The following is a 26161-nucleotide window of genomic DNA, read 5'->3' on the forward strand; positions in this document are numbered from 1 at the left end:
TGGAAAAAATAAGTTTTAAAAATTTGTCTTAAAAAATGAAATCTAATCACTGTTGAATCCTGACAAGTGAGCAAAGAAACCCACTGTTTGGACTAAAGTAAGAGCATCCAGGCTGTGCTGACGCTGGGCAAGTGATTCACAACCCACATGGCCTGTCTCATTCATCATCTTAGTGAATTTTCACAGAAACCCTGGAAATGAAGCAGGGAAGATAGTATTCCCATTTTCTAGATGAAAAAACTGAGGCCCAAAGAGATTCTATTGTCTGTTTAAGGCAGTGTTTTCAACCCTGAATGTGCAATTGAAATCATCTCCAGAGCTTTTAAAAATACAGATGACTGGGCCCCACCCAGACCAATTAAATCAGAATGGCTGAGTCAGGGTCCAAGCATTAGTAATTTTTTTAAGTTTATTTATTTATTTATTTATTTATTTATTTATTTATTTATTTATTTATTTATTTATTTATTTATTTTTGAGAGAGAGAGAGAGAGAGAGAGAGAGAAAGCAGGAGCGGGGGGCAAAGAGGGGGAGGTGGAGAGAGAGAATCCCAAGCAGGCTCCACACTGTCAGCCCAGAGCCCCAAGCAGGGCTGGATCCCATGATCTGTGACTTCATGACCTGACCTGAAATCAAGAGTCAGATGTTTAACCCACTGAGCCACCCAGGTGCCCCGGGATTTTTTTAAGAGCCCCCAGGTGATGCTGATGTGCAGGCAGGTGGAAAGTCCCAGGTGTGGAGTCAGAAAGCCAGTGAGGGGCAGCGCTGGGCTGGGCACCCCTGTCCTCGGACCCCATTTGGTGTTCTCCCCCAGGCCCCTCCTCCTTACTCCTTAGCCTACAGGCCGATCTCCCGGGACCCACCCCCATCTCAGTGTGGGCACAGGGTGACTTTAGCAGGTGGAGGTACTGAGGCAAAAAGTAGGGGGGGGGGCGGGTATTCCTGGGCAGAGTGGGGCCGGGGGCGGGCCTCCTTCAGTCTGCCTGTGCCGTGTCCCCAGGGTTCGCCGCCGTGCACAAGAACATGCCCACTGTGGCCGGGGGTCTCCGCTGGGCACAGGAGCTGCGGCAGCGTATCCAGGGCCCCTTCGCCAACTTCAGACGCATCGCACATCCGTGAGTAACCGACTCCCCGAAGGCGGGTGCGTTTTAGGCTTCAGCTCCCGCTCTGGATTTTTGGAGAAATGCAGCTCACTTCCCTAAGGCATGAAAATCACCTTCATTTCTTTCCCTTTTCAGCAGTAGACCAGCATCTTAAGTCCGTTTGGGCTGTTGTACAGAGTGCCACAGACCTGGTGGCCTATAAACACCAGAGGCCCTTCTCACACCTCTGGAGGCTGGCAAGTCCAAGATCACTGTGCCGGCAGATTTGGTGTGTGGTGAGGCACACCCTGGTTCACAGGTGGCTGTCCCCTCACTGTGTCCACATGGCAGGTGGGACAAGGGACCTCCGTGGAGCCTCTTCTTAATAGGACACTAATTCCTTAATGAGGCTCCACCCCTTCACGAGGCCCCACCCCTGCCACGAGGCTCCACCCCTTCACAGGGCTCCACCCCCTTCACGAGGCTCCACCCCTTCATGGGGCTCCACCCCCTTCACAAGGCTCCACCCCTTCACGAGGCTCCACCGCCTACATGAGGCTCCACCCCTTCACGGGGCTCCACCCCCTTCACGAGGCTACACTGCCTACATGAGGCTCCACCCCTTCACGAGGCTCCACCCCCTTCATGAGGCCCCCCCCCACTGCCTACATGAGGCTCCACCCCTTCACGGGGTTCCACCCCCTTCAGGAGGCTACACTGCCTACATGAGGCTCCACCGCCTTCATGAGGCTCCACCCCCTTCACGAGGCTCCGCCCCTTCACGAGGCTCCACCCCCTTCACGAGGCTCCACCCCCTTCATGAGGCCCCCCCCACTGCCTACATGAGGCTCCACCCCTTCACGGGGCTCCACCCCCTTCACGAGGCTACACTCCTACATGAGGCTCCACCCCCTCCATGAGGCTCCACCCCTTCACGAGGCCCCACCGCCTTCACGAGGCCCCACCCCCTTCACAAGGCCCCACCGCCTTCACGAGGCTCCACCCCTCCATGAGGCTCCACCCTCATGCCCTAATCACTCCCGAAAGGCCCTGCCTCCTAAGGCCATCACATGGAGAGTAGGATTTCAACATGTGAATTTTGGTGTGGGAGGCAACACAAACATGCAGTAACGAGATTGATACATTTGGACTCATTAGGGGACCGTTGGTGCAAAATGAGGCTTCATGGATGACAGGCTGCCCCTTTTTTGCTCCATCAGATTGATTTCTTTTTCTTAATGTTCATTTTTGAGAGAGACAGAGAGCGACAGAGGGGCAGAGAGAGAGAGAGACAGGGAGACACAGACCCTGAAGCAGGTTCCGGGCTCTGAGCTGTCAGCCCAGAGCCCCAGACGCCAACTCACCGGGGGATCACGACCTGAGCCCGACGCTTAACCTACTGAGCCACCCACGTGCCCCGAGGGTCCTTTCTAGAGGCAAAGGAGTCCGGGTTTTCCAGCTCTTTGGGGCTCTCCCACCAGTCTCCTCTAACACAGCGTCTCCTGGCTACTGAGGCTGCTGGAAAATAGAGAAGCCCAGTGTCTGCTAAAGCGTGCTGTAAAGTCTTCGCCTGTTCGAATACCTGGGGCTCTTGTTACACGCAGCTTCCCAGGCCTCACCTCCCACTACTGAATCCGAACCGCGAAGCGGGATGGGGCCTCTGAATTGCTTCCTTAGCAAGCTCCCCCCACCCACCCCGTGATTCTGATGGTTGACCAGGTTTGGAAACCACCGGCTCGACAATCTGGAAGCTGGGCTACGTAGAGGCGCCTCGGCTGCGGGATCACATTCAGGATGCTTCGGGAAAGGGCGGTCTTTCTCTGACCCCTCTTTCCAAAGAGTCTCCGTTGAGGGCGCTCAGCTTTGGCAAACAAAACGGCAACCAAGCGTTGAGACCCTGGCCTCCCAGGTGTTTTTGGCATCGGGTAGGACGCCGGCGACCCTCTGGTGCAGGTGGCAGGACTGAACGCTTTCAGGGGCCGGGGAAGAAAAACGGAAGACCGGCCAGGCTGGGGTCCCACAGGGGGGTCACCAGCACCCCATCCAGCGCTGCCCAGTGGAAAAACGGACTCCATAGGAGCGCTCCCCCCACTCAGAGAGGAGCTGAAAATCGCGGCGTGTGTGTAAAACGCCCAACTTCAGAGTTACCACCTGCTCTCAAACTCCACACCCATCCGATAAACAGCGGGTCAGGTCCGCCCTGCAGGCGATCCGTTGGCAACATCTGATCTGGTCTGAGCTAGCCGAGCTCTTTGTTTTGCAGATGAAGAAAGGGAGGAAAACGGAAATGAGGTGACAGGCTCACCACAGTCCCAGGGAGAGATCCCAGAAAGAACTGGAACAGAGTCTGGGGTCTTGAGACCCTGGCCCAGCACTCTTCCCCGGGAAGCCCCCAGCCACCGGCACCGTGGCCCAGGATACGCTGAGCCCCATCTTCTCAAACGTGCACGTGGATGTGGGCTGTCGGAGGGGAGGGGCATGACCTTGGGCGAGGGGCTCTCTGGCCGCAGCTGTTCCCCCAAGAGGCAGGCAGCTGTGTTTCATCAGCAGCCAATGTGTCTAGCCCAGGGGGGATGGGAGGATGGCAAGAGGGCCAGGGCCTGGAGAGGGGATCTGAAGGGCACCCAAGGTGTCCTCTGTGGTCCCCCCTGAAAATTCCCCTTTGTTTAAAAATGAATTCACGTTTGCAGCACCTTGCTCTGTAATACACAGCTGACCTTTGAACAACATGGGTTTGAACTGGGTGGCTACATTTACATGCAGTTTTTTTTTTTTCTTTTCTCTTTTCTTTTGCTACAAGAAGTTTCATTGTTTCCATTTGGTCAGGGGTGGTTAAAAGCTGCCTAGAGGCTGCAGGGAAAAGTAAGTTCAGGCTGAAACCTCAACGTGAGCAGGATGCATAGAAAGGAGGTGCAGGGTCCCCTTCTTGTGCTTGACAAGGGGAGGAGCTACCCGCCTAGCCCAGCCTGGGGGCGGTCAGGCCAGCCCGCGGAGGTGGGCCAGCTGGTTACCGTCTTCTTGAGGAGTTTCACCTGCCTCTCTGGGACTTGGTTCTCGGGATTCCCAGAGGTGGGGCCTGTGCTCGTGGGACCCAGGGCAAGCGGATCCAGAAGGAGCTGGTTCAGCTTCTCATCCAGAAGCGTGGAAGCTTCCGTGGCGTGGCAGGCTTCACCTCTCCCATCTCGGGATGGCCTCTGCGCCTTCTGGAACAGGCGCATCAGCTCCGCTGGGTTTGTGACTTCGAGAGACGCTGGACACCCTCACGCTTCTCTGCCAACTGGGAGGAGAAGTGGCCCAGCCCTCCGGAGCCGCATCAGTGCATCCAGGTAGAAGCCCGGAGAGACAGGTGTAGGAGGCGTGCAGGTGCAGGTTGATCAGGCAGTTGACGGTGGCCTCCACAGCGGTGGAATGATTCTGACGAATCTGGGAGCTCGTGGTTGGTCAGCAACAAGGAGCTAAGCCCGGTAGACGCTGTGGGCGGGTCCCGGAGGCAGGGCACGGCTGACAGGATGATTCCAAAGATTGCATCGGGGAAAGAGGTAGGAGGGTGCTGGGAGACTGGAAGAAGCAGGTTGGCACTGGGTCTGTTCCCTGCACAAGGTGTTGAGGCCGGAGACAGACCCAGGGGCTGCTGGGCGCGCTGCCCGGACGGAGTTTTTATGGTGTCCTTCCTTGTGATTTTCTTACCATCTTCTCTCTAGTTTCCTTTATTGCCAGAATACAACGTATAACGTATATAACGTAAAACGTACGTGTTCATGGACAGTTTGGGGTATCTGTAAGGCTTCCAGGCAAGAGTAGCTGTTAATAGTTACGTTTTTAGGGAGTCCAAAGTTATATGCGGATGTTTGCCTGCGTGGGGGTTGGCGTCCCTCACTCCCACGTTGCTTAGGGGTCAACTACCTGTATGAATTGGCTATAAAGAACGTTTTCCATTCCTCACCACGAAGGGAAGGAGAACCCACAGGGAGTTTGCAATTATTCCTGTGGCTCCTGAAACTTCCAGGCGACTGGCACGGGCCCCCAGTGTGAGAAACCCTTCTCCCCTCTGGCCTCACTCTTCTCCAGAAACAAAACTGGGATCCGGCGTCTTGAGGCTTGCAGAAATCCCACGGCTCGGGAGGGGAGAGCTGGGGGGAGCCAGCCCACCTGGTCCAAAGCCCTTCTCTCGCCTCCTTTGCTGCCTCCCCAGCCACACCTGCTCCTTCACCGGGAACGGGGACTAAGGACTGGGAATAAAACGCCAGGAAATCCAATGCTTTCTCTGCAGGCACGAGGGCTTATCCTGAGAGCTCAGGAGATCTGGTGGAGAACTGTTGTGTTGGGTTAAGGAGCAAATGGGTTTTAAAAAATCTTTGCAATCAGCCGGGAGAACAAACAGAAACAGACGCTCCCACACAGTCAGCGTGAAGGTGTCTGAAAATTACAGACACTTCACCGATGTTCCCAGAGGCTGGACTCTCATTTCGTGTTGCAAAGGGACGTCACAACCGGGCGACAGTGTGGGTAACGGTGCCTCCAGCCGGACCCTGCTTACATGCCATGTGGCCCCCAGCGTCCCTGCGGAAGCCTCTGTGTCCACGTGTGTGTTCACGTATGGGGGGGGCATAAGAGGTGGGAGGGGAAACTTGCATCGACGTGTCAGTGAGTAATGGGTAGGAAGTTTTGTCATCACATGTCCTAGAAGGATTTCAGAGGAGACATATACATGTGTGTGACATATATACATGTATACATATACGTATATACGTATGTACATGTATACATCTATATGTATACACACATCAGGTATCACTTTATACAAATGTATACAAAATATTGTTTTGGGGGCGCCTAGGTGGCTCCGTCAGTTAAGCATCTGATGTCAGCTCAGGTCATGATCTCAAGGTCTGTGAGTTCGAGCCCCATGTCAGGCTCTGTGCTGACAGCTCAGAGCCTGGAGCTGGCTTCTGATTCTGTCTCCTCTCTTTCTCTACCCCTCCCTCGCTCATGCTCTCTCTCTCTCAAAATTAAACAAACATTAAAAAAGTTTTCAATATTGTTTTTATATTTGATGTCGTGTAGTTTTATTATGTTATAATTCATAACATTATGTAGTTTTTTTCCTTAAATACAGAAAACTGTAGCACCTAGAATGTTCCTTTCGTCTCAATTTCCTTTTTAATTCAGATTTTGGAAGGACTTCACTTGCCCATGCATGACTGGCTGGGCTAGGAGAGGGGGTTGGTGGAGCCCAGCGTGGGGCCGAGTGGGATGGGGTGGGGTTCACTGTCCCTGTCACCTGGGGGTCGGCCTGCATTTCAGGAAGTGCAGATGCCCTCTAGTGGCCGGTGGACGACACTGGCGAGAAGGACGCGGGGAACAGGTGCAGTTTGTTACTTTGATTATTATTTTGACCTCTAAATCGATGCCATCCCCCCCCCCTTTTGTGTGGATAGTTGCCTGGAATCTGCCGAAGGAAAGCGAATGACACAAAAATATGAAGATCTGCTCTCACTGCTCGACAAGTAAGCGGCTTCTGGCATCGTATTGTTCTGCAAATGGCATAGCCACCCCCGGCCTCCCTCCCCGCCCCCGTGATGCCTTCTGTGGTTACCGGTTTCACGTAGATTCCTCAGTGGCTGTGCAATGTCACTGTTTTAGGATGTAAACCACGGTGTCTGTGAGTCCAGCGCTTCTGGGTCTCTGGGGAACGCGGCTCTGTTCTAGGAACAGACGCTTTCCAGGGTAGTTCGGTTGGGAGCATGGACTTGGCGGAGCCGGAGGAAGTAGGGCGCTCCTCGGGACACCGGGAGATCGGTGTCCCAGGAAATCACAGCAGCCACTCGCGAAGCAGAAAGCAACGGTTTGTGCTGCGCAAAGAGAAAATAAGTTTTAAAAGTACTTCCTGCGTCCTCTTACGGAGAAAACAGAAGAATGACAGTTCACACGGACTCTTAGTTCCTGCTCTAAAGCTGCGGTTAAGTCTTGTGGTTCAGGTTGTGATGCCCGCAGTCTCAGCAAATCCGGTGATGTCACCGCATGCCTGGGCTGGGGAGCCCTTCAGTGCCTCCCACTGGCTCTTGTCACTTTCACGTGACCCGAAAAGCCCTCGCTGTGGCCTTTGCCTCCCTCTCCAGCCTCGTCCCTTCCCCCCTCCGGCCTTAGCCGTTCCCAGATCACACTGCATGTGTCTCTTCTCTGCCCTGTGGTGGTGCTGATGCTTCTGCTGGGGGACATCCATTTCCCTTTCACTCTCCTACCTGTGCCCATCCTTTGAGACTCCGTCAAGCCTCGCCTCAGCCCCTCTTCCATGCAGCCTTCCTGGCATTCTCCTTATCACACTCTCATCCCCGCCACTAGATGCCCGATGCCCGGTACATCTCTCCAGGGTTGTACTTCCGTATTTTCCGTTTACCCGTGGTCCAGGGCCTTAGCTCCATTTACCGTGGGGTGTTTATTCATCACGTTTTCAGTCATCGGGTAACGGCTGAGCGACGGATGTCTGAGCTGCGTGAAGATTAGGGTGAGAGCAAATCTTGCCCAATAACTTCTTCCCGTGGTTAATGAGACTAATCACAACTCCCTTTATCTCCTCTAAAGATTGCATGGAGCCTCTCGACCAGGTTCTCATTTCAGCTGTGCTACCTTTTGAAAGCCGAGTCAATGACTTTGACCTAAGAACGTAGCCAGGCATTTTACTGATGGTACCTTCAGTTTTTGCTATAGATGTGCACATATACCTATGTAGATATCTAGGTCATATACACATTAATAGATCTCTGTCTTTAGCGGGTCATTGCCGGGCGCTGGGAGGGTGCTTCAGAGGTGACTGTTGTCTCTGGTCCTCGCAGGTACGAGACGAAGCTTTATGAAGACTGGTGTCAGGCTGTGTCGGAGAAGTCACAGTACAATCTTTCCCAGCCGCTTCTGAAACGTGACCCAGAGACGAAGCAGATCGCCGTCAACTTTAACCCACAGGTAAGGCAGCAGGAATTTCCTTGTGGGTTCCTGAAGAGACTCCTTTAACTCTGCTGATTTCAAAGGCAACAGAGGCGTTTTATAAGAAATTGCAGAAGCTGCCCGAGAGAATTTCCACCCCGGATCTCCCTTTTCGGGATGAATCCCGCGGTGCGTTGTTTCCTTACGTTGTCCAGTGTCCTCATTTTTCTCCGTGGTTGGTCAATACGTTTGTGTCAATTTTGCACAACAGAAAATACAGCAGAATATGTTTTTAACTTTCATAGTTGGGTGATAACAGCTTTGTTATGAACTCGACTCCACATACAAAGTTAGAACGGTAATTGTGTTCAAGATAAACTCATCCAGGGGCGCCTGGGTGGCTCAGTCGGTTGAGCGTCCGACTTCAGCTCAGGTCATGATCTCACGGTTCGTGAGTTCGAGCCCCGCATCAGGCTCTGGGCTGATGGCTCAGAGCCTGGCGCCTGCTTCCGATTCTGTGTCTCCCTCTCTCTCTGCCCCTCCCCCGTTCATGCTCTGTCTCTCTCTGTCTCAAAAATAAATAAACATGTAAAAAAAAATTTTTTTTTAAAAGATAAACTCATCCAAAAGTTTACATATCCTATTCTAGGTGTGCACCACCTGGAATTCGAGAAAGTATTTAAATAGGTAACAGGTATTGCTACGCCTGCCCTCAAGGAACCCACCAGCTAGTTGGGAGCTAGGACCTCAACATGCAAAAGTCTACCTTTATTAGATTATATGTGATAAATCTCCTTGGAGTAGCTTTGGAAATAAGACTCTAGATTACTGGTTCTCACCTGGGGCAATTTAGTCCCCTTGGAGATATTTTGGGTTGTCCGTCATGGACTGGGTGCCAATGGTGTAGGATGAGCAGATTCTTAAGGATGCAGCTAAACTTCCCATGACACTCAGGATGGCACCCCACAAGCAAGAGTTTTTGTCTGAAAATGTCAGGAGTGCTGAGATTGAGAGCCCCTGCTCTAGGCGATCAGAAGAGTTGAAGACCACCGTGGGCTGTAGCAATGTGGAAAACTTCATGCCAGAGAACGTGATAACCAAAAGCCAGCCCATATCAGGAAGTATATCGGAAAAAAAAAAAAAAAAAAAAAACCAACTTAAAAGCATAGGCCATGCTGAGCTAAACGCAGTCACTGACTTCTGTATCAATGGCATGTTCTCGAGGTAGAGCCGGAAACTAAGCTGATAGCATGTGAGTGTCTTTTGAGAAAATTACAGTTTAAATAGAACATCGACTCTGACAGCGATCAGAGTCAACAAAGGGGGTTGGAGGGTCCATTTCTTCACTTTGGTAGCACATAAGCCTGTCGTTTGACTCATTTAACTCCTTGGCATAATTTTATCGGCATTCACCGTGAGCAATATTGATTGTTAAATGCCCAAACAGAGGAGGGACTGGGTTACCCACGAAGCCACAGTCCAGAGGTTATAACTGTAGGAATGAAGCCCTCAGGACGAGACAGTTTTGAGGATGGACCACTCTTCCTCTGTATACGCCAGAGCAAGGACTCTTTCTCTCTCCTAATGTGCAGCACATAGTAGGCACTTTCGAAGTGTTCATAGGTGATAGAAGGAAAGAGCAGAGAGTGAAAGAGAAGAAAGGGGGAGAGGGAATACCTGAATTATAAAGTGAGTTAAGGGGAGACAACCAAACACAAGTCAAAGAGGAGCTGTATGTGTCCCTGTTTCCAGCTTTGAGCAACATGACAGTGGCCGTGCTAGTAAGAATGGACAGTAACACGTGTATCATTCTAGAGGGACATGATCAGATCTGCCCCTCTGGGGCCAGAAAAAAAAAATTCTTTTGCAAATTATTTAAAGTGTTTTAGGGGCGCCTGGGTGGCGCAGTCGGTTAAGCGTCTGACTTCAGCCAGGTCACGATCTCGCGGTCCGTGAGTTCGAGCCCCGCGTCGGGCTCTGGGCTGATGGCTCAGAGCCTGGAGCCTGTTTCCGATTCTGTGTCTCCCTCTCTCTCTGCCCCTCCCCCGTTCATGCTCTGTCTCTCTCTGTCCCAAAAAATAAATAAATGTTGAAAAAAAATTTTTTTTAAATAAATAAATAAATAAATAAATAAAGTGTTTTAAATGCCCTATTATGGGATATTGAAATTATTTTCTCGTTTTATCAATCTGTATTTCACTGATCGAAAGATATACTTTTTCTTTTTTTGTTATGTCTTCGCATCTCTGAAAATGGCACGTGTTTATAGTTTAACCGCATTTTTCTTCCCTAGTTGGAAATGAAATAATAGAGAATCTTAACATTGAAGCATGTTGGAAAGAAATAAAATACAGTATAAATAAAGCTACAGGAAACATTCTTAGTTATTGTTGTGCCCGTCCTCGATGATTTATGTGGGATAAAGGCCTGGAAATGGGGTAAAGGGTGTTCACATTGTGAGGATTCACATATACATCATCAATTGGTTCTTCAGGAAGATGGAACTCGGTCATATCTCTTCCAGGAAGATATCCATTTCTTCAAATCACCCCTAGCCTGTTGAACTAAATATAGTTCTCAACATTGTTTTAATTTGTATTTATTTGGCCACTAGTAAAGTAGAACCTTCTCATCTGTTCATTGGCCAGTCATAGTTCTTCTACAAATCACTTGTTCGTGTCTCTTGCCCACTTCGGAGTGGAAGTGCCCTCTTTTCCTGTGAATTTGTTAGAATATTTGGGAAATATTTGTCCCATATTAAGAAATCCATTGCATATGTTTCAGACCTGTTGAAATGTGCCGTTTTATTACGTGAACGATATTTAATGCCTGCAACCTTTTATATTTTATTTTCCGGTTGTATGTTTGGAAGGGCCTTCTCCACCTCAGTATTATATAAGTAGCCCTGATGTTTTAATTTTCTGTTTTCAGTTTTTACACTTAAATTTTTAATATCCGTCTTGAGCTTATTTCAAACAAAGTAGGAGACTGAAGCCATTTCCCCACCAGATGGTTAGCATTTGCCTTCATCCTGAGTAGGGTGGGCCGCAGCGGAGCACTGACCCAAGAGCCACTGTGAGGAGAGCTGGGAGCCCAGGTGTCTCCATCCAAAGGGGAGGGGAGTGGGAGGCGGGTGGGAAGTATCTCTGGGGTGTTTTGTTGCCCACACTAATACACATCTGTCCTCGTGGGTTCAGAGGTAAACGCAATAAATAGCGAAGACCGCAATACCTAGCAACCCAGCCAGAGGTCTCTTTTTCCATTGGCCCACGTCTGCTTCGCCTCTCACCCTTCAGTTCCACTGAACTCCGTGCCCACAGACGTTCAGAGAGGCCTGGGTGACACAAAGGCGTGCCGGCACAGGCTCACAGAAACGAAGGGCTGTTTCCAATGGTTCCATTTAACAATTAAACTCGTACAATAGCATCTCCTCTCAGTTCTGTCCGTGTCTGTGTGTGCGTGACCTCATTGGGGTGAGCCCGTCACTGCATCAGCCATGTGCCCGAAAGCATCAGGGTAATCTGTCCAGCGTTGTTTTTGTTACTCTTTGGGATTGACGGACTTGACGGACTTGGTAAGCCTTGCTGCGTCTGAGTCCTCTGCTTTCTCAATTTCAAAACTCAGTTTCCCTTCTCTAGACGGAAGGAGCAGGTAGGAGCAAACGTTACGAAGGGACCCGTTACGAAGGTCTTTGGGCTCCTGGGGTTTTCTAGTCCTTGACTGATGATTGCCACCCTTTACTGCCACGGAGCTGTAACCACTTTAATGCCAATTTGCTCTTCCAGCTGACTTCAGTGCTGAAGGAAATGAGTTATCTTGAATCGAGGCAGATGCGACATGTTCCTCAGACAGCAGCAGCCATGTTCTCCTCCAGGGAATTCTATCGGCAGCTCGTGGCGAAGTTGGAACTGATGGCGAATTGGTACAACAAGATTATGAAAACTCTTGTAGAGGTGGAATTGCCATTGCTGGAGAAAGAGCTGGGGAATATCGATCTCTGCCTGAAAGCTGCAGAAGAGACTCTGAACTGGAAAACGGAAGGTAGCAGGGCACTGCCTGGAATCTGGGGAGGGGGTTGGGGGTCAGGATCCTGATAAAGTTGGTAGAACTTGAATGACTCCCCCAGTAACCGGATTTGAGCTTGAAACACAAGCCTAGCCTCTGAGACATGTATCCAAAGCAGAGAAGGCAAGAATTCCTTTTCTTCCTTCTCTTTGGATATGATTGGTAGACTGAGAAGATGTTGCCACCACCTCGTTTGGGGAGGCTCAGGGTTTGTGTGACATACCCTGAGGTCTCCAACATATATTGGGCACTCCGTGAATGAGGGCTTTTCTTATATTATCACTGTCACTTAATTTTTGTCACTAAAATATAGACACCTTTTTTTAAAACTTTTTTTTTATTTATTAAATAATCTTCACCCCCAACATGGGGCTCAAACTCATGACCTTGAGATCAAGAGTCCCATGTCCCACCGACTGAGCCAGCCAAGCACCCCTAGATTGTAGACATCTTAAGTGAGGGTACCATGATTTATTTCTTGTGTTTCTTCCAATTCAGTACTTTCATTGATGGATTAACTTTTGCAGGGTACTATGTAAGGGACCTCAACAGCACTTGGAATATGAGGTGTATGGGACGTGGCTCCTACCCTCAAAGAACTCACGTTTAGTGGGACCAACAGACATATGTACAACCATAAATCACCCAAGACAGGCTATGATAAAAAGCCTTCACAGAGTTAAAAATAAAGTGTGCCAAATCACAGGGGAGGGAGATTAATTCTCATTAGAGTCCTCAAAAGAGTTCATGTTTGCAAAGGAGGTCACCATCAACTCACAGAAGTCTTGGAACGCCATATTAAACGAGTTAGAACTTTATTTTATGTGCAAGAGGGAGCAATGTTTTCAACGTTTTTTTTTTTTAATTTTTTTTTAATGTTTATTTTTGAGACAGAGACAGAGCACGAATGGGGGAGGGTCAGAGAGAGAGGGAGACACAGAATCGGAAGCAGGCTCCAGGCTCTGAGCTGTCAGCACAGAGCCCGACACGGGGCTTGGACTCACGGACCGCGAGATCATGACCTGAGCCGAAGTCGGCCGCTTAACCGACTGAGCCACCCAGGCGCCCCTGTTTTCAACATTTAATGAGGCGAAAGTGCTTTTCAGAAGGTCCATAACCCAAGTACAATCATGATGGTGCACTGGTGTGCCCCAGCAACTATGACGATTTCTGTGCACTTGGTTGGTAAGCATTACCTCCTCGTTTCTTTTCCTCCATAAGCAGGGTGATGGTAAACATTGGCTTTTCAACACAGCCAGGAAGAAAAAGACTCCGGTGCTAACAAAATAACTTGTGCAAGAAAGCCTTTTGAAACCTACAGATATTAAATCCGTACCTTCCGTAGCGACTAGACCTTTAACTCTTTCAATTAAATGTATTTCTTTTGGGGAGCAGGCATTTGGGATTATGTCATTCAAATCACCGACAGCGTTCATGATCTCGAACAAAGGATTCAGAAAGCCCAAGACAACGTGGAAGAGATTCAAAACATCATGAAAACATGGGTGTCTCCGATATTTAAGAGAAAAGATGGAAAAAAGGAATGTCTCCTTTCCATGGATGACCAGCGCAACCGGATGGAAAAATACTACGATCTCATCAAAGAATCTGGACTTAAGATTCATGCCCTCGTTCAGGTAATAACCAGCCTGTCGGATGCGCCTACCACTAGCAGAGGGAAAGCGTCAGGAAGTGTTTGGATGCAGTAAGTGATTTGAAAATTAGAACGCTCAACAGATCCCGTGACTTCTGCATTCAGGGTAGAAGTTTATAGTGCGAGCGAGAGAACTAAAGCTAACAGATCGGTAGAGAGAAAAGTCACATTCTGGTACCAGTGTGTCAAAATTAATACTGTCGTAACGGTGTCACCGCATGACCTAAGTCCCACGCCAAACCCCGAGGACCTAGAAGGAGATGCCAAGTACAGAACCCTAGAGTCCGTAATGGATCAGAGTTGCTATTTTTGATTAGCTGTGGTTTGAATCACAGCATGCTGTACTTTGACTCTGTTAATTTTATTTATCTGTTTTCTAATTCATTAATTTCTTTGTTTTTAAGTTTTATTTCTTGATTTTGAGAGAGCAAGAGAGAGAGCACGATCAGGGGAGGGGTAGAGAGGGGGTGGAGAGGGGATCCCAAGCAGGCTCTGCACTGTCAGCTCGGAGCCCGACTCGGGGCTCGAACTCACAAACTGCGAGATCGTGACCTGAGCCAAAATCAATAGTCGGACGCTTAACCAACTGAGCCGCTGAGGCGCCCCTCTAGTTCATTAATTTCTGTTCTTTGTGCTTTATCCTTTCTTTCCTTAATTTGAGGTTGTTCTCCCCTTTTCATTCTCCCCCTACCCGCCAAGGGCAGAAACTTAGGGTATTGATTCTAAGCCTTTCTTCTTTTCTGATACAAGCATTTGATGTAATTTTCTCTCTTAGCTGTACTTTAGTGGCATTCCACAAATTTCATGTGCCTCATTTGCATTGTCATTCACTCTTAAATTTTTCTGCTCGTGACTCATTGTTTAATGGTCATTTGGAAGCACACTGTTTCGTTTCCATATGTTCAGGGCTTCTCTGGATAGCTTAGTGAAATCGACCTTGAGTTCAGTCCAGTTGTGGCCAGAGAAAGTACTCTGTAAGATCCAAATCATTTGGAATTCACCAAAACTTGTTCCATGACCTAGAATACTGTCCCATCTTCCTGCACATTCCTTGTACACTTGACAATGCCTTCATTCTTCCATTGTTGGGTGTAGTGCTCTATGAATCTCCGTTAAAGTTCAAAGTGGTTGATACTGTTGTTCAGATCCTCTGTATGGTTTCAGGATTTCTTGTCTGTCTGTTCTACCAATTACCGAAAGGGCCGTGTTAACATCTCCGCCTGTGACTTTGGGTGATTTGACTAAACCTTTAGTGCGGTCCGAGTTTTCATCAAGTTTGTGATGCTCTTTTAATACAGACACATTTATAATATCATGACTTTCTGATTCCTTCTCTTATAGACAGTATAGTAGAAACTTACTTTCCTAACAACTCTGCCTATTAACTGGGTTGTTTAGACTATTACGGTTAGTGTAATTATGGCTGTGCTTGGATTTAGCCCTACCATCTGGCTATTTCCTGTTTGTTTCATCTCTGTTGTGTTGTTCTGCTCCTCTGTTCCTTCCTTCTTGTTATTTGCTATTTTTTTTTTTTACTTAACGTTTATTTATTATTGAGAGATAGAGACAGAGCATGAGCATGGGAGGGGCAGAGAGAGGAGGAGACACAGAATCTGAAGCAGGCTCCGGGCTCTGAGCTGTTAGCACAGAGCCCGACGTGGGGCTCGAACTCACAAACCGCGAGATCATGACCGGAGCTGAGGTCAGACACTCAACTGACTGAGCCACCCAGGCGCCCCTGTTATTCTCTATTTTTAAAAATATCCTAATCTGATTTCTCAATGGGTATTCCATCTTTTACTTTAATGATGCTGTCATTGCATTACATTTGCAATGGTTGTTGTGGGTTATAGGTCTCTAATTACAATCAGTGATTGTTTTCCCATGAAATATAGGAACGTAGCCACAGTATGGTTCAATTCAAACACCCCCGTTCATCTTTGGTACTGTTGGGGTGTGTGTGTGTGTGTGTGTGTGTGTGTGTGTGTGTGTGTGTGTGTGTAACAAATCCCACACTAAATCCCAGGCCTTGTAGAGTAGTCTATATTTTTGCCTTAAAAACTCAAGAAAAGGGACTCCTGGGTGGGTTAGTCGGTTAAGCGTCTGACTTCAGCTCAGGTCATGATCTCACGGTCTGTGAGTTTGAGCCCCACACTGGGCTCTGTGCTGACAGCTCGGAGCCTGGAGCCTGTTTCCGATTCTGTGTCTCCCTCTCTCTCTGCCCCTCCCCCACTCATACTCTGTCTCTCTCCATCTCTCAGAAATGAATAAACGTTAGAAAAAAACTCAAGAAAAAAATACTTCTGGTGTTTTAGATCCACCCACATACTCGCCATTTCCAGACTTGTTTTTTTTTCCCTCTTCTGTAAAACTGACTTGCCACCTGTAGTCATTTCTCTGCAGCCTGAAGAACTCCATTCACTTTTTCTTGCAGTTCCAGTCTGCTAACGACACATTCTCTCAGTTTTTGTGTATCTGAGATGTCCTTGTTTCACTTCTGGTCTTGACGGATAGTTTCATTAGATATAGAATTCTGCATAGACGGTTTTATTTTCCCTACAAAAGTTATTTCCTTGTCTCCTCCCCTCCAATGTTTCTGATGCGAAGCCAGCTGCATTTGGTGTCTTTGCTCCTGTATATGCAGAGTATTGTTTCTCCCAGGCTTCTTTTAATAGATTCTTTTTTTAAAAAATCCTTGGACTTCTTTTTTCTGCCTCACTACAATGTGCCTAAATAGGTTTATTTTCTGTTCACCCAGCTTGGAGTATGTGGGCTTATTGAACCTGTTTTTCATTAAATTTGAGGAGTTTCTTTTTTCTCTTTTTAATTAAGAAAAAATTTTTAAATGTTTTATTTATTTTTGACAGAGAGAGAGACATGGAGCATGAGCGGGGGAGGGGCAGAGAGAGAGGGAGACGCAGAATCCGAAGCAGGCTCCAGGCTCCGAGCCATCAGCACAGAGCCCGAGGCAGGGCTCGAACTCGTGAACCGTGAGATCGTGACCTGAGCCAAACAAAGTCGGCCGCTTAACCCACTGAGCCACCCAAGCGCCCCAAATTTGAGTTTCTAATCAAATTATGCCATGCTTGTCTCCTGATTCTAACATCCGTTTTATTTTCTGCGTCTGTTTTTGTTTTTAATGTGACAGAAGTTCCTTTTTGTCTCCATGAAACAAGTCTTAGGAACAGGCATCCCCGGATTGGTATGGCGGCTATTTGCTGAGTATGTTGTTGGTGACTGTTTCCTCTCTCGGTTACACTCTCCTGCTTCTTTGCGTGTCTAGTGATTTTTTTGTATTATATCTTAGTCATGTCGGATGCCACTTTAGGATCTGAGTGTTAGTCCCCTTAAAGGGTTCGTGTTTTGCCTTGGCAGGCAGTTGACTTACCGGTGGGTCAGCTGGTCCTGCCGAGGCTCGGTTTTAAGCTTTGTGAGGGTGGGTCCGAGGGGGCCTGACTCTAGGACAAAGCAGCTCTAACCCCCAAGCACAGTGTTGCTGGGGGCTCAGCAGAATGTGCCTGGGCTATCTGTAAGATGTCCTCATTTATGTCCGAAGGCACACAGATATTTTCCAGATATATTACCGGATATTCCCAGATATATTACCGCAGGCCCACACAGTCTCCATGCAGCTTCACGGCACCCTGGCAACTGTTCTCCACCAGGCCTCGCAGAGTCTGGCCCTAAGGATGTGCGGCTTACCACCCAGAGACTCCAGAAGATTCGGCAATCTCAGTAGCCCCAAACCCCAACTGCTGGGTGGTCTTCTGCCCATCAGGAAGGACCCTGTCACTGCGGTCTACTTCTCCATGCCATGGTTGGGAAAGTGCCTCTAGGTCGGGAGCCAGGTGGTTTGTGAAACTCACCGCGCACGCGTGTGTGTGTGTGTGTGTGTGTGTGTGTATTTCCCTTATCCCGAGGAGCACAACCCCGTGTTCCTGTTATCTAATTGCCCCCCAAGAATGGTTTCTTGTGCTGCATCTGCCATAGCTGCATCTGTGTCGCGGACGGACAGGTCTGATCTGACCCCTCTGTCTTGGCCAGAGAATCAGAAACTGGAGCCATTTCTTCTTGGTTCACAGAAATTCCAATAGTTTGCCTCCCCCCCGCCCCAGACCATAGTAGATTTGAGGTAAAGAGTCGAAAGGTACGGAGAGCTATACTGAGAGCATGACGTTGAGGAGATAAAACCGTACAAAGCAGTCAGAACTGAACGTTTTACACAATAAAGAAGCAAACAGACATACGGGCTTTCTAATACCCGAGAACAACTCTCTATTGTCACTGTGTTGTGATTTGTGTGATGTTGGGCTTTAAATCATTCAGAAACTCTTCTACCCATAGGAAGGAAAGGGGTATGTTAATGCATTTTGGGAATTTTAGAGTTTTATCATGTAAAGACAGGATCGTGAGACTTTTTTTTTTTCCAATATTTTATTTAACTTCTAGTTAGTTAACACACAGTGCAACATTGGTTTCAGGAGTAGAATTTGGTGATGCATCACTTACATACAACAGCCGGGGCTCATCCCAACAGATGCCCTCCTTAATGCCCATCTAGCCCATCCCCCACCCATGTCTCTCCATCAATCCTCAGTTCTCTGCATTTAAGAATCTATGAGGGGCGCCTGGGTGGCTCAGTTGGTTAAGCGTCTGACGGCTCAGGTCACGATCTGGCGGTACGTGGGTTCGAGCCCCGCGTCGGGCTCTGTGCTGGCAGATCGGAGCCTGGAGCCTGCTTTGGATTCTGTGTCTCCCTCTCTCTCTGCCTCTCCCCTGCTTGTGTTCTCTTTCTCTCTCAAAAATTAACGTTAAAAAATTTTTAATAAAGAATGAGGTTTTTTAAATTTATTTTTGGGAGAGAGCACGCGCAGAGGAGGGTATGCACGCGCTCTGCATGCACAGAGAAAGAGTGAGAGGGGATATCAAGCAGGCTCCACACTTCCAGTGCAGAGCCGGGTATCGGGTCCGATCTCCTCAACAGTGAGGTCGTGAACCTGAGCAGAGATCAAGAGTCAGAGGCTTAACCCACTGAGCCACCCAGGCGCTGCTATGAGATTTTTTTTTTTTTTAATTCAGGGGGGTTTGTACGTGGAAATGTTTGTAAAGGGGCGTGAGCCGCCTAAAAAACGTACCTCTTCAGAGTCGTTACCACTTTCTTTGAAAATGTGCGATAAGTAGAAAGTCGATGTCAGAAGGCTTAATGATGAAAATGATGGCGGTAGGTGGGATGTGTGTGCCCCACGCCAGCAGACCAGGGAGGAGGGAGAGAGCACGCATGCATTCCTTGATGTGTGTACGTTTTCTAAATCACTCAGCCGGCTGCTTTCAATGGCAACTGCCCTGAGCAAACCCCTCCAGCTCATTTCTGAGGACTCGCCAGGAAATGCTTTACTTGCTTGAACCCCAAAGTTCTTACACGCCTTCAATCACCAAGCCCTCTATCCATAGCGTCCCTTTTTCTCTCTGCCCTGACTCCCGTCTTGATATCGCTTCTCCACGGCGTACCCGTCAGCACTTCTAAATCAATACCCCATGTCCCATCTTTCCTGGGAAAGTGGCCCGGCCCCCTCCTCCTTTTTCAGGGACAGGATGAGACCCCATCGGCCCTTCACGGATTGACTTTGTGATCCTTTCGATCAACGATTAAACCCATTAGACAGTATGGATTCAACATCCATGTGATAGCAAACTTTTCACGAGAATGCTTTTCTCCCCCCTCTAGGTTGTTTTCATTCCCGTCAATGAGAACTAGACCAGTCCTTCCATATTATTCAACATGGTTTCAATCCGTTCTTCTTTATTTTGTAGGAAAACCTAGGTCTGTTTGCCGCGGACCCAACCTCTAATATCTGGAAGGCTTATGTTAAGTACATAGATGATATGTTGCTGGATGGATTTTTTCTTGCCATTGAGTGCTCCCTCAAATACCTTCTGGAAAACACCGGTATGTACTGGCTTATGGATGTGTGTTATTGCCACAAAGATAACAGTGGCACCTGTTGAACAAAAATGAAGTGTGATCGAGTGCTTTGTGACTTTTCCCAAAACGTTGTGGACGTTTTGTGAGCTACACACAGGAGAATAGCAAAGGTATTGAGTTTCTGCATTGTTCCCAGAGAAAAGATTTCTCTCTCTTTAAAACTCAGGTGATAAACCAGGCTCTCAGATAGTGAAGCCCTTAGCAAAAGCAAAACCATAAATGCCACTTCAATCCAAATAAAGCTTCAGGGGGTGCCTGGCTGGCTTAGTCGGGAAAGTGTGTGACTCTTGATCTCAGGGTTGTGGGTTCGAGTCTGGACTTGCCTCGTGGTATTGGGAGGGGGACGTTTTGTGCCTTCAAGCTTAATGTACTCTCTTTCTGTGGCCTTTCGAGAACACAGGCAGTAGCCAGGTTAAGTGGAAGAAACAGAGTGTTTCTGTGTGAAAAGGGTCAGACCAGCTGGGGATGAGGTCACTTTCAGGAGGAAAAGGAATGTTAAGAAGGGTAATGGGCATTGTCTGAAGTGGTTAAAAATCGTTTTGAATTTCTGATGGATAGAACTGAGTTAAGGTGCACAGTGTCGAGGATACAGTCAGGGCCAACTTTGGCTAGGAAGTCATGGGATGGAAAGAGTGGAAGCATTCAGGAAGAAGCTGAATTAAACCTTCACATTCTGGGACGCCTGGGTGGCTCAGTCATTTGGGTGTCCGACTCTTGATCTCAGCTCAGGTCACGATCTTGAGGTGGTGAGTTCAGGGCCCGCATTGGGCTCTACACTGGGCACGAAGCCTCCTTACAAAAACAAAACCAACCCTTCATATCCTGATAGCTTCTGAGCAGCTTAGCAAGGATCACCCTGAAGAATGAATCAAAAGGGGAAGACCGAGGGGAATAGGTTGAAGCCACAGGATAAAGGTGAGATGAGAGTTTAAGATATTAAGTCCAACCCAAGGAGAGAATCCAGAGGTCAAATGGATAGGTCAAGGGCAGTGTCCAGATACCCAGCCCAAAGAAGACGGCAGGTGCAGGCCCCTGGGCTGAGAATACAGACGGAAGCGAGGCTCGGTGCTGGGTGTAGCTCAGAGAGGCAAACCCCATGTGGTCTTGGTAAGTGGAGTGACTGAGGTCAGAGGCACAGTCTTTGTTTGCAGGGTTGCAGGAAGCTCCAAATCAAGGAGATCAGGCAGCAAGAAACAGCCTCCAGTATAGTCAGGAAGGTTGGGGTGGCGGGGTGGGGTGGGGGGCACCTTCCAGAGCCCGGGGGCGAGTAGCCAGTGGGGCACAGAGCGCAGGCACTGAGACCAGAGAACTGGCTTCTGGGGAGCAGTGCTGACAGTGCTCATCATAGAGAACCAACCAAATGTCCTCTAGAAGGTCCGGGAAGATGCCCCAACACCCTTGCCATAGGCACTGCATAAGAAATGGTCCCTAAACATAGTGACTCCACACACGACCGGTGCCCATCTAGCTCTCCCGACCTGGGCTGTCTCCCCTGCTTCCTTTATCATTTCCACTTCTTTGTGCTTAGTGAGACCAGGACCGTTCCCAGGGCTTGGGGCCGGACTCCCTGTCGCCTCTCAGAATGCAAACCCTGCCCAGGTTAGATGCTACCCACCCTACCGAGAAATGCTCTTCCCTCTCCTGAGTCCCCAAGTGACTGACCTGTACTGAGACAATCTGGTTTTTACGGTCACGACGTTGTCATTCCGTCTCATGTAGGGATTCGGTTCTCATGAGAGCGCCTGGGACAGAAATCTCACGGTCAAAACAGTCTCGTGAGTCTTTTACCTCCTGTAAACCCAACGCAACCTGGTCTATGAAGTTTTCAGTATCTCATACAGAGAGTAATGCAGAATATGTCCTGAGTACGTAATGCAAAGTGTGATGTTATAGGTGTTTTTAAAAACGATTCCATGATGGCATAATTACCGTGTATTCCCTTAAGTTAAATTTGCATTTGATGGGACCCTCCTGAATCCAGTCATGCAAATTTATCATCCCTGCAATTTTTTTTAATGTTTATTTAGTTTTGAGAGAGAGAGAGAGAGCACAAGTGGAGGAGGGGCAGAGAGAGAGGGAGACACAGAATCTGACACAGGCTCCAGGTTCCGAGCTGTCAGCACAGAGCCCCGCACAGGGCTCGAACTCACGAACTGTGTGAGATCATGACTTGAGCTGAAGTCGGACGCTCAACCGACTGAGCCACCCAGGCGCCCCTATCATCCCTACAGTTTTCAAGGCAAGGCCCTAGTCCTACTTATCTTTGAGGATCCCCCCAGTTACTTTAGTTGGGGTGAGTGGCTAAGCTATGGTAACGAGAACTCCATCAATAACGTGGCTTAAAGGACAAAAAGGTCTATCCCCCAAGTTCTAGACTCAGGTGAGCGTTCAGGTTAGCGGGTGGGTTCCTGCCATGCTGTGGTTCCCCCACGTTCGTGTTCCTGCCTTGTCTTCATTTCTGTGATGGAGCTGGGTCACTGCCACATCCGGGCTCTAGTCCGTGAGCGGAGAAAAGAGCGAGCACAGAGATGACTCCCCTGCTGTCTCAAGGGCTGCAGCCCAGAGGCGGCAGCCCTCGCTTTTCCCCACATCCCACTGGGGAGGGAATCGTGCCCACCCTGACCTCTGCTTCTAGGGAGGAAGGGGATGAGGATTCCGATGAGTCTCCACCACCCGCAGCATGCTGTGCGGAACAGTCTCCCGAATATTTCCAGTTAAGACAACCTGGGAATATAAGTGGTTATTAATAAAAGTTGAAGCGCTAATCTCGTACTTGGAACATCTTGCTCCGTGTTATATTTTGATTTAAATTTAGCAGGGCAAGTTAGTCTAGCAAGTAATCAGGGATCCATTAATTATGTATACTGTTTTTAAATTTTTTATCACCGTAGGACTACAGAATTAAAGTCAGTTCTGTTTTCGTGGAACAGGATGAACGGCCAGGGTTGTGAGTTGTCTTTCATTTTTTTGCTCACGCGACCATTGATAAGAACGCCTCGGTTCACCTACTGACAACCGATGCGGTCGCGTGGCTAGTGCCGAGGAAGAAGTCGGCCGCTTCCTAGAAATGAGCTGTGCAAAATCAACCTGTTCTCCACCGCCCCCGCCTCGCTCCCCTGACCCAGGCACCTGGGAACGTGGAAGGGGACTGGCTTGGGTTGATCAGTCACTGGGACGTGCTCTCCGAGGACGGGAGGGTAAATGTCCTACAATGCCCAGGACGGCCCTGTGCAAGAATTGGCCTATTCGAAATGTCAGTGGCTCCCCTGTCGGTAAACACTGCAAGACCGTCCCCCCTCACCTTTTCCGGGGGGTTAGCAAATTTTACATTTCCATTTTTCCTATACCCAAACAGCCTGTGTTAAGGGAAAAAAGGTTCCAAGTGCTTTGAGAACGGGTATGGCGCTTTGCCTGTCTTGACATCCTTCTTCGTTTTGTGTGTGTGTGTGTTTTCCTTGTGTTTCAGAAAGTAAAGCTGGACTCACCCCGATATTTGAGGCACAGCTGTGCTTAGTGATACCAGAATTAGTTTTCTCTCCATCCCTGGAGTCTGGAGTGAAGGGTGGCTTCTACGACACCGTCGAGGGTCTGGTGGCCAACATTTTTGGAATATCGTCTTTGGTGCCACGGCTTTCCCCACAGAACGGCTCTCTCCACTACCAGGTACCAAATTCGCAACCATCCCGCCTTCCCCCGCGACCTCGTGCAAAGTGTTGGTGTAACCCGCCTGCTGTGGTCTTGCCCCCCACCCCAGGTTGACATGGAGGGCGTGGCCCACTTGGCCAGCTTGAGGAGCACGCTCCTGGACAGGGTTCAGAGCATGATGGCCCTCTGCAGTGGCTATCGGAACACTTTCAGCCAATACTCCTACCTCTACGTGGAGGACCGGAAGGAGGTTCTGAGTCAGTTTCTGTTGTATGGACGTGTCCTCACACCCGAGGAAATGGAAGCCCACATAGACGATGGCCTTCCAGAGAACCCCCCTCTCCTCCATCAGTTCAAGGCACAGATCGACTCCTATGAAAAGCTCTACGAAGAAGTGTGCGGCCTGGAGCCCGTCAAGGTGTTTGACGGCTGGATGAAAATTGATGTGCGACCCCTTAAAGCATCTCTGCTGAACCTCATTAAGAGGTGGAGCCTCACGTTCAAGCAGCATCTCGTTGACCACGTCACTAACAGGTAAGACCGTCGTTCTAGCTTTCTTCTGGCATCCCGAGCCATTGGGGCCGCCATGTTTTTTCATCTTCTTCATCGTTTGCCCCAGTGGGTTCATTGGCTCAGTGAAAAATTGAAACGGCTCATTGAGGTTCCAGGCCCTCGGACACTGGTGGTAACGTTAGTCCTGCGCTTTCCTTGGTTCACCAGGCGTGGCCTCTTCTGGTTTTATTTTCCATCCAGGGCCCAGTGCGTGAAAGGCACTCGGTGAGTGGTAAACCACGTTCCGCGTGATGATGGCAGATCCAGGCTCCCTTTGCAGCCCTGCGAAATCTCTTCAAGCCTGGGAAACGGAGGGCATCTAATGGACCTCTTTGATTTTATTTCTACCACTCCCTCCTTGTCTCGGATCACCCCGCTTTGCAACCTGGAAGTCACTAAATCCCCACACTCCCAATGCCCGTGTGTGTGCCATTCTAGCCACGGGACAGACAGGACCTGACATTGTTCCCCGGGGCACCTTGACTATCCATCACCAGGCTCTGCCACCCAGAGCATCAGCCTCCGGGTGAACAGGTCTGTGCTCAGTCTCCTGGTCACTTCACCTTGGTCTGCTCCCCACAGATCTGCCACAGTCAGAACCTCAACTAGCACCCCCCACCCTGAGTCCTTCGGGGCAGTCGCGGTCCCTCTGTGCAGCCATCAGCCTGTGGTGCATCAGCTGCGCCTACAGGGGAGCCGACCCGCCCCCTCCCTTGATTCTGGGGGTGGTTTCGCTCAATGCTCCCGCCGCCCCGCCCGGTGATCTAGCACCGTGAGCATAAAGGAAATGACCCCACGGAGGACGTGTCTGTTTGCAAATAAATTCCAAGAGACCCTACCAGGGTGAGGGTCCTCCGCTCTAGAAAACTCCAGGAGAGCATGGTGGGATGTTGGAAGTGGGTTTGCCTGGTGCTTTTAGGAAGAGGCCAGTTGTCCACATTCACGGAGATGTCTCTGAATGTCTCTGCTCCACGATCCCTCTCCATTGGTAGGTCTGGGGATCCAAGGACATGGAGGTGTGTCTCAAAACACAGGCCTTATTATCATTCACGTGCGGTGGGGCCACCCGAGAGACTCTTTGGGCAATGACTGCCCCTGAGAAGAGAGTTGGTTCTACAACTGGATTCTCAGGACAGGATGCACCATGCCGCCCGTGCAGGGCTGCAAGGGGGAGGCGCCGGGGTCCATCAGGCAGAGGGAACAATGGGAAAACGTGGGCAAGAGCCTTTATTGTGGTTTCCCTGGAACAGAGCTGTCGAGACAGGGCCAGCGGGTGGACAGTTGGCTCTCTTGAATGAGTTGCGCAGGCTCTGGGGCCAGAGGGACTGACGGTGTCCAGGTTTTCGGTCCCTGGCCCTGGGGTGGTTAGGGCAGGTGGATAGGGGTCTGGAGTGTGAGAACCAGATAGAGGAGGTGGTTGGAGGCGTGGGCTCCGGGTGGATTGGTTTGCGTGTGGAAGGCAGGCTCAGAGGCAAGTCACTTAGCGCCTCAGAGTATGTGGTTGATACAGGATGCAGTGAAAGCACCTGCCGGGCGCCTCTCCACCAGGTGTGACTTTGCAGGGTTTGGTAGTTGGTGTGACAGGATAAACACGCGGAGTTCTTGTCCTTTGACCACTATTTCCTTAAGCCCAAAAGGAGACGATGACCCGATTCCTCTGAGGTGCCTCTTCGTATCTTACCGTGGTAAATATTTTGCATTGCCCTGCTTCTGAATAAAGTGGCTCATCTTTTTATGTTGGTTTTTTTTTTTTTTTTTTGGTGAGTTTGTGGGTTTCTCCTTCTGTGCCCATACAGAGCGCTCACCCGTTTTTTTCTTAAGTTTATTTATTTATTTTGAGAGAGAGAGAGAGGGAGGGAGTAGGGAAGGGGCAGAGAGAAAGAGGGAGACAGAATCCTAAGCAGGCTCCATGCCGTCAGCGCAGAGCCTGGTGTGGGGCTCGAACTCATGAACCATAAGATCACGACCCGAACGGAAGCCAAGAGTCGGACGCTTCAGTGACTGAGCCACCCAGGTGCCCCTTGCCCACTTTTGGTCGGAGTTTATTTTTGCCTTTATGATATTTACAAGATTTTCCTTTCGCTCTTTGGTACATACTCTCTCTAATCCTGTACGAGTTGTGTGTATCGCAAACACAGTCTCCCATTTTGTGACCTGTCTTCCCACTGCATTTATGGTATGTTTCCATGAACAGTTCGTCGTAACGTAGCCACACGTGTTCGTTCATCTTTTCCCCTCTGTTGCAGTTGGTCTCGTTAA

At 49.3% G+C, this 26161-nt stretch overlaps 1 protein-coding gene across 1 annotated transcript in view; it reads left to right on the top strand.

The window, feature by feature from the left end:
- DNAH9 (dynein axonemal heavy chain 9) overlaps positions 1-26161 on the top strand; it is a 342468-nt gene that overhangs the window by 34658 nt on the left and 281649 nt on the right. Inside the window, exons 10-17 of the mRNA XM_086686045.1 lie at positions 1001-1115; positions 6521-6589; positions 7916-8042; positions 11789-12044; positions 13464-13705; positions 19534-19669; positions 23172-23368; positions 23460-23884. Coding sequence (XP_086542171.1) covers positions 1001-1115; positions 6521-6589; positions 7916-8042; positions 11789-12044; positions 13464-13705; positions 19534-19669; positions 23172-23368; positions 23460-23884 — 1567 coding nt within the window. The remainder of the gene's footprint in view (positions 1-1000; positions 1116-6520; positions 6590-7915; positions 8043-11788; positions 12045-13463; positions 13706-19533; positions 19670-23171; positions 23369-23459; positions 23885-26161) is intronic.

Source organism: Puma concolor, chromosome E1 (assembly GCF_028749965.1).
Source record: "Puma concolor isolate L17-30 chromosome E1, mPumCon1.1.hap2, whole genome shotgun sequence".
NCBI classification, from domain to species: domain Eukaryota; kingdom Metazoa; phylum Chordata; class Mammalia; order Carnivora; family Felidae; genus Puma; species Puma concolor.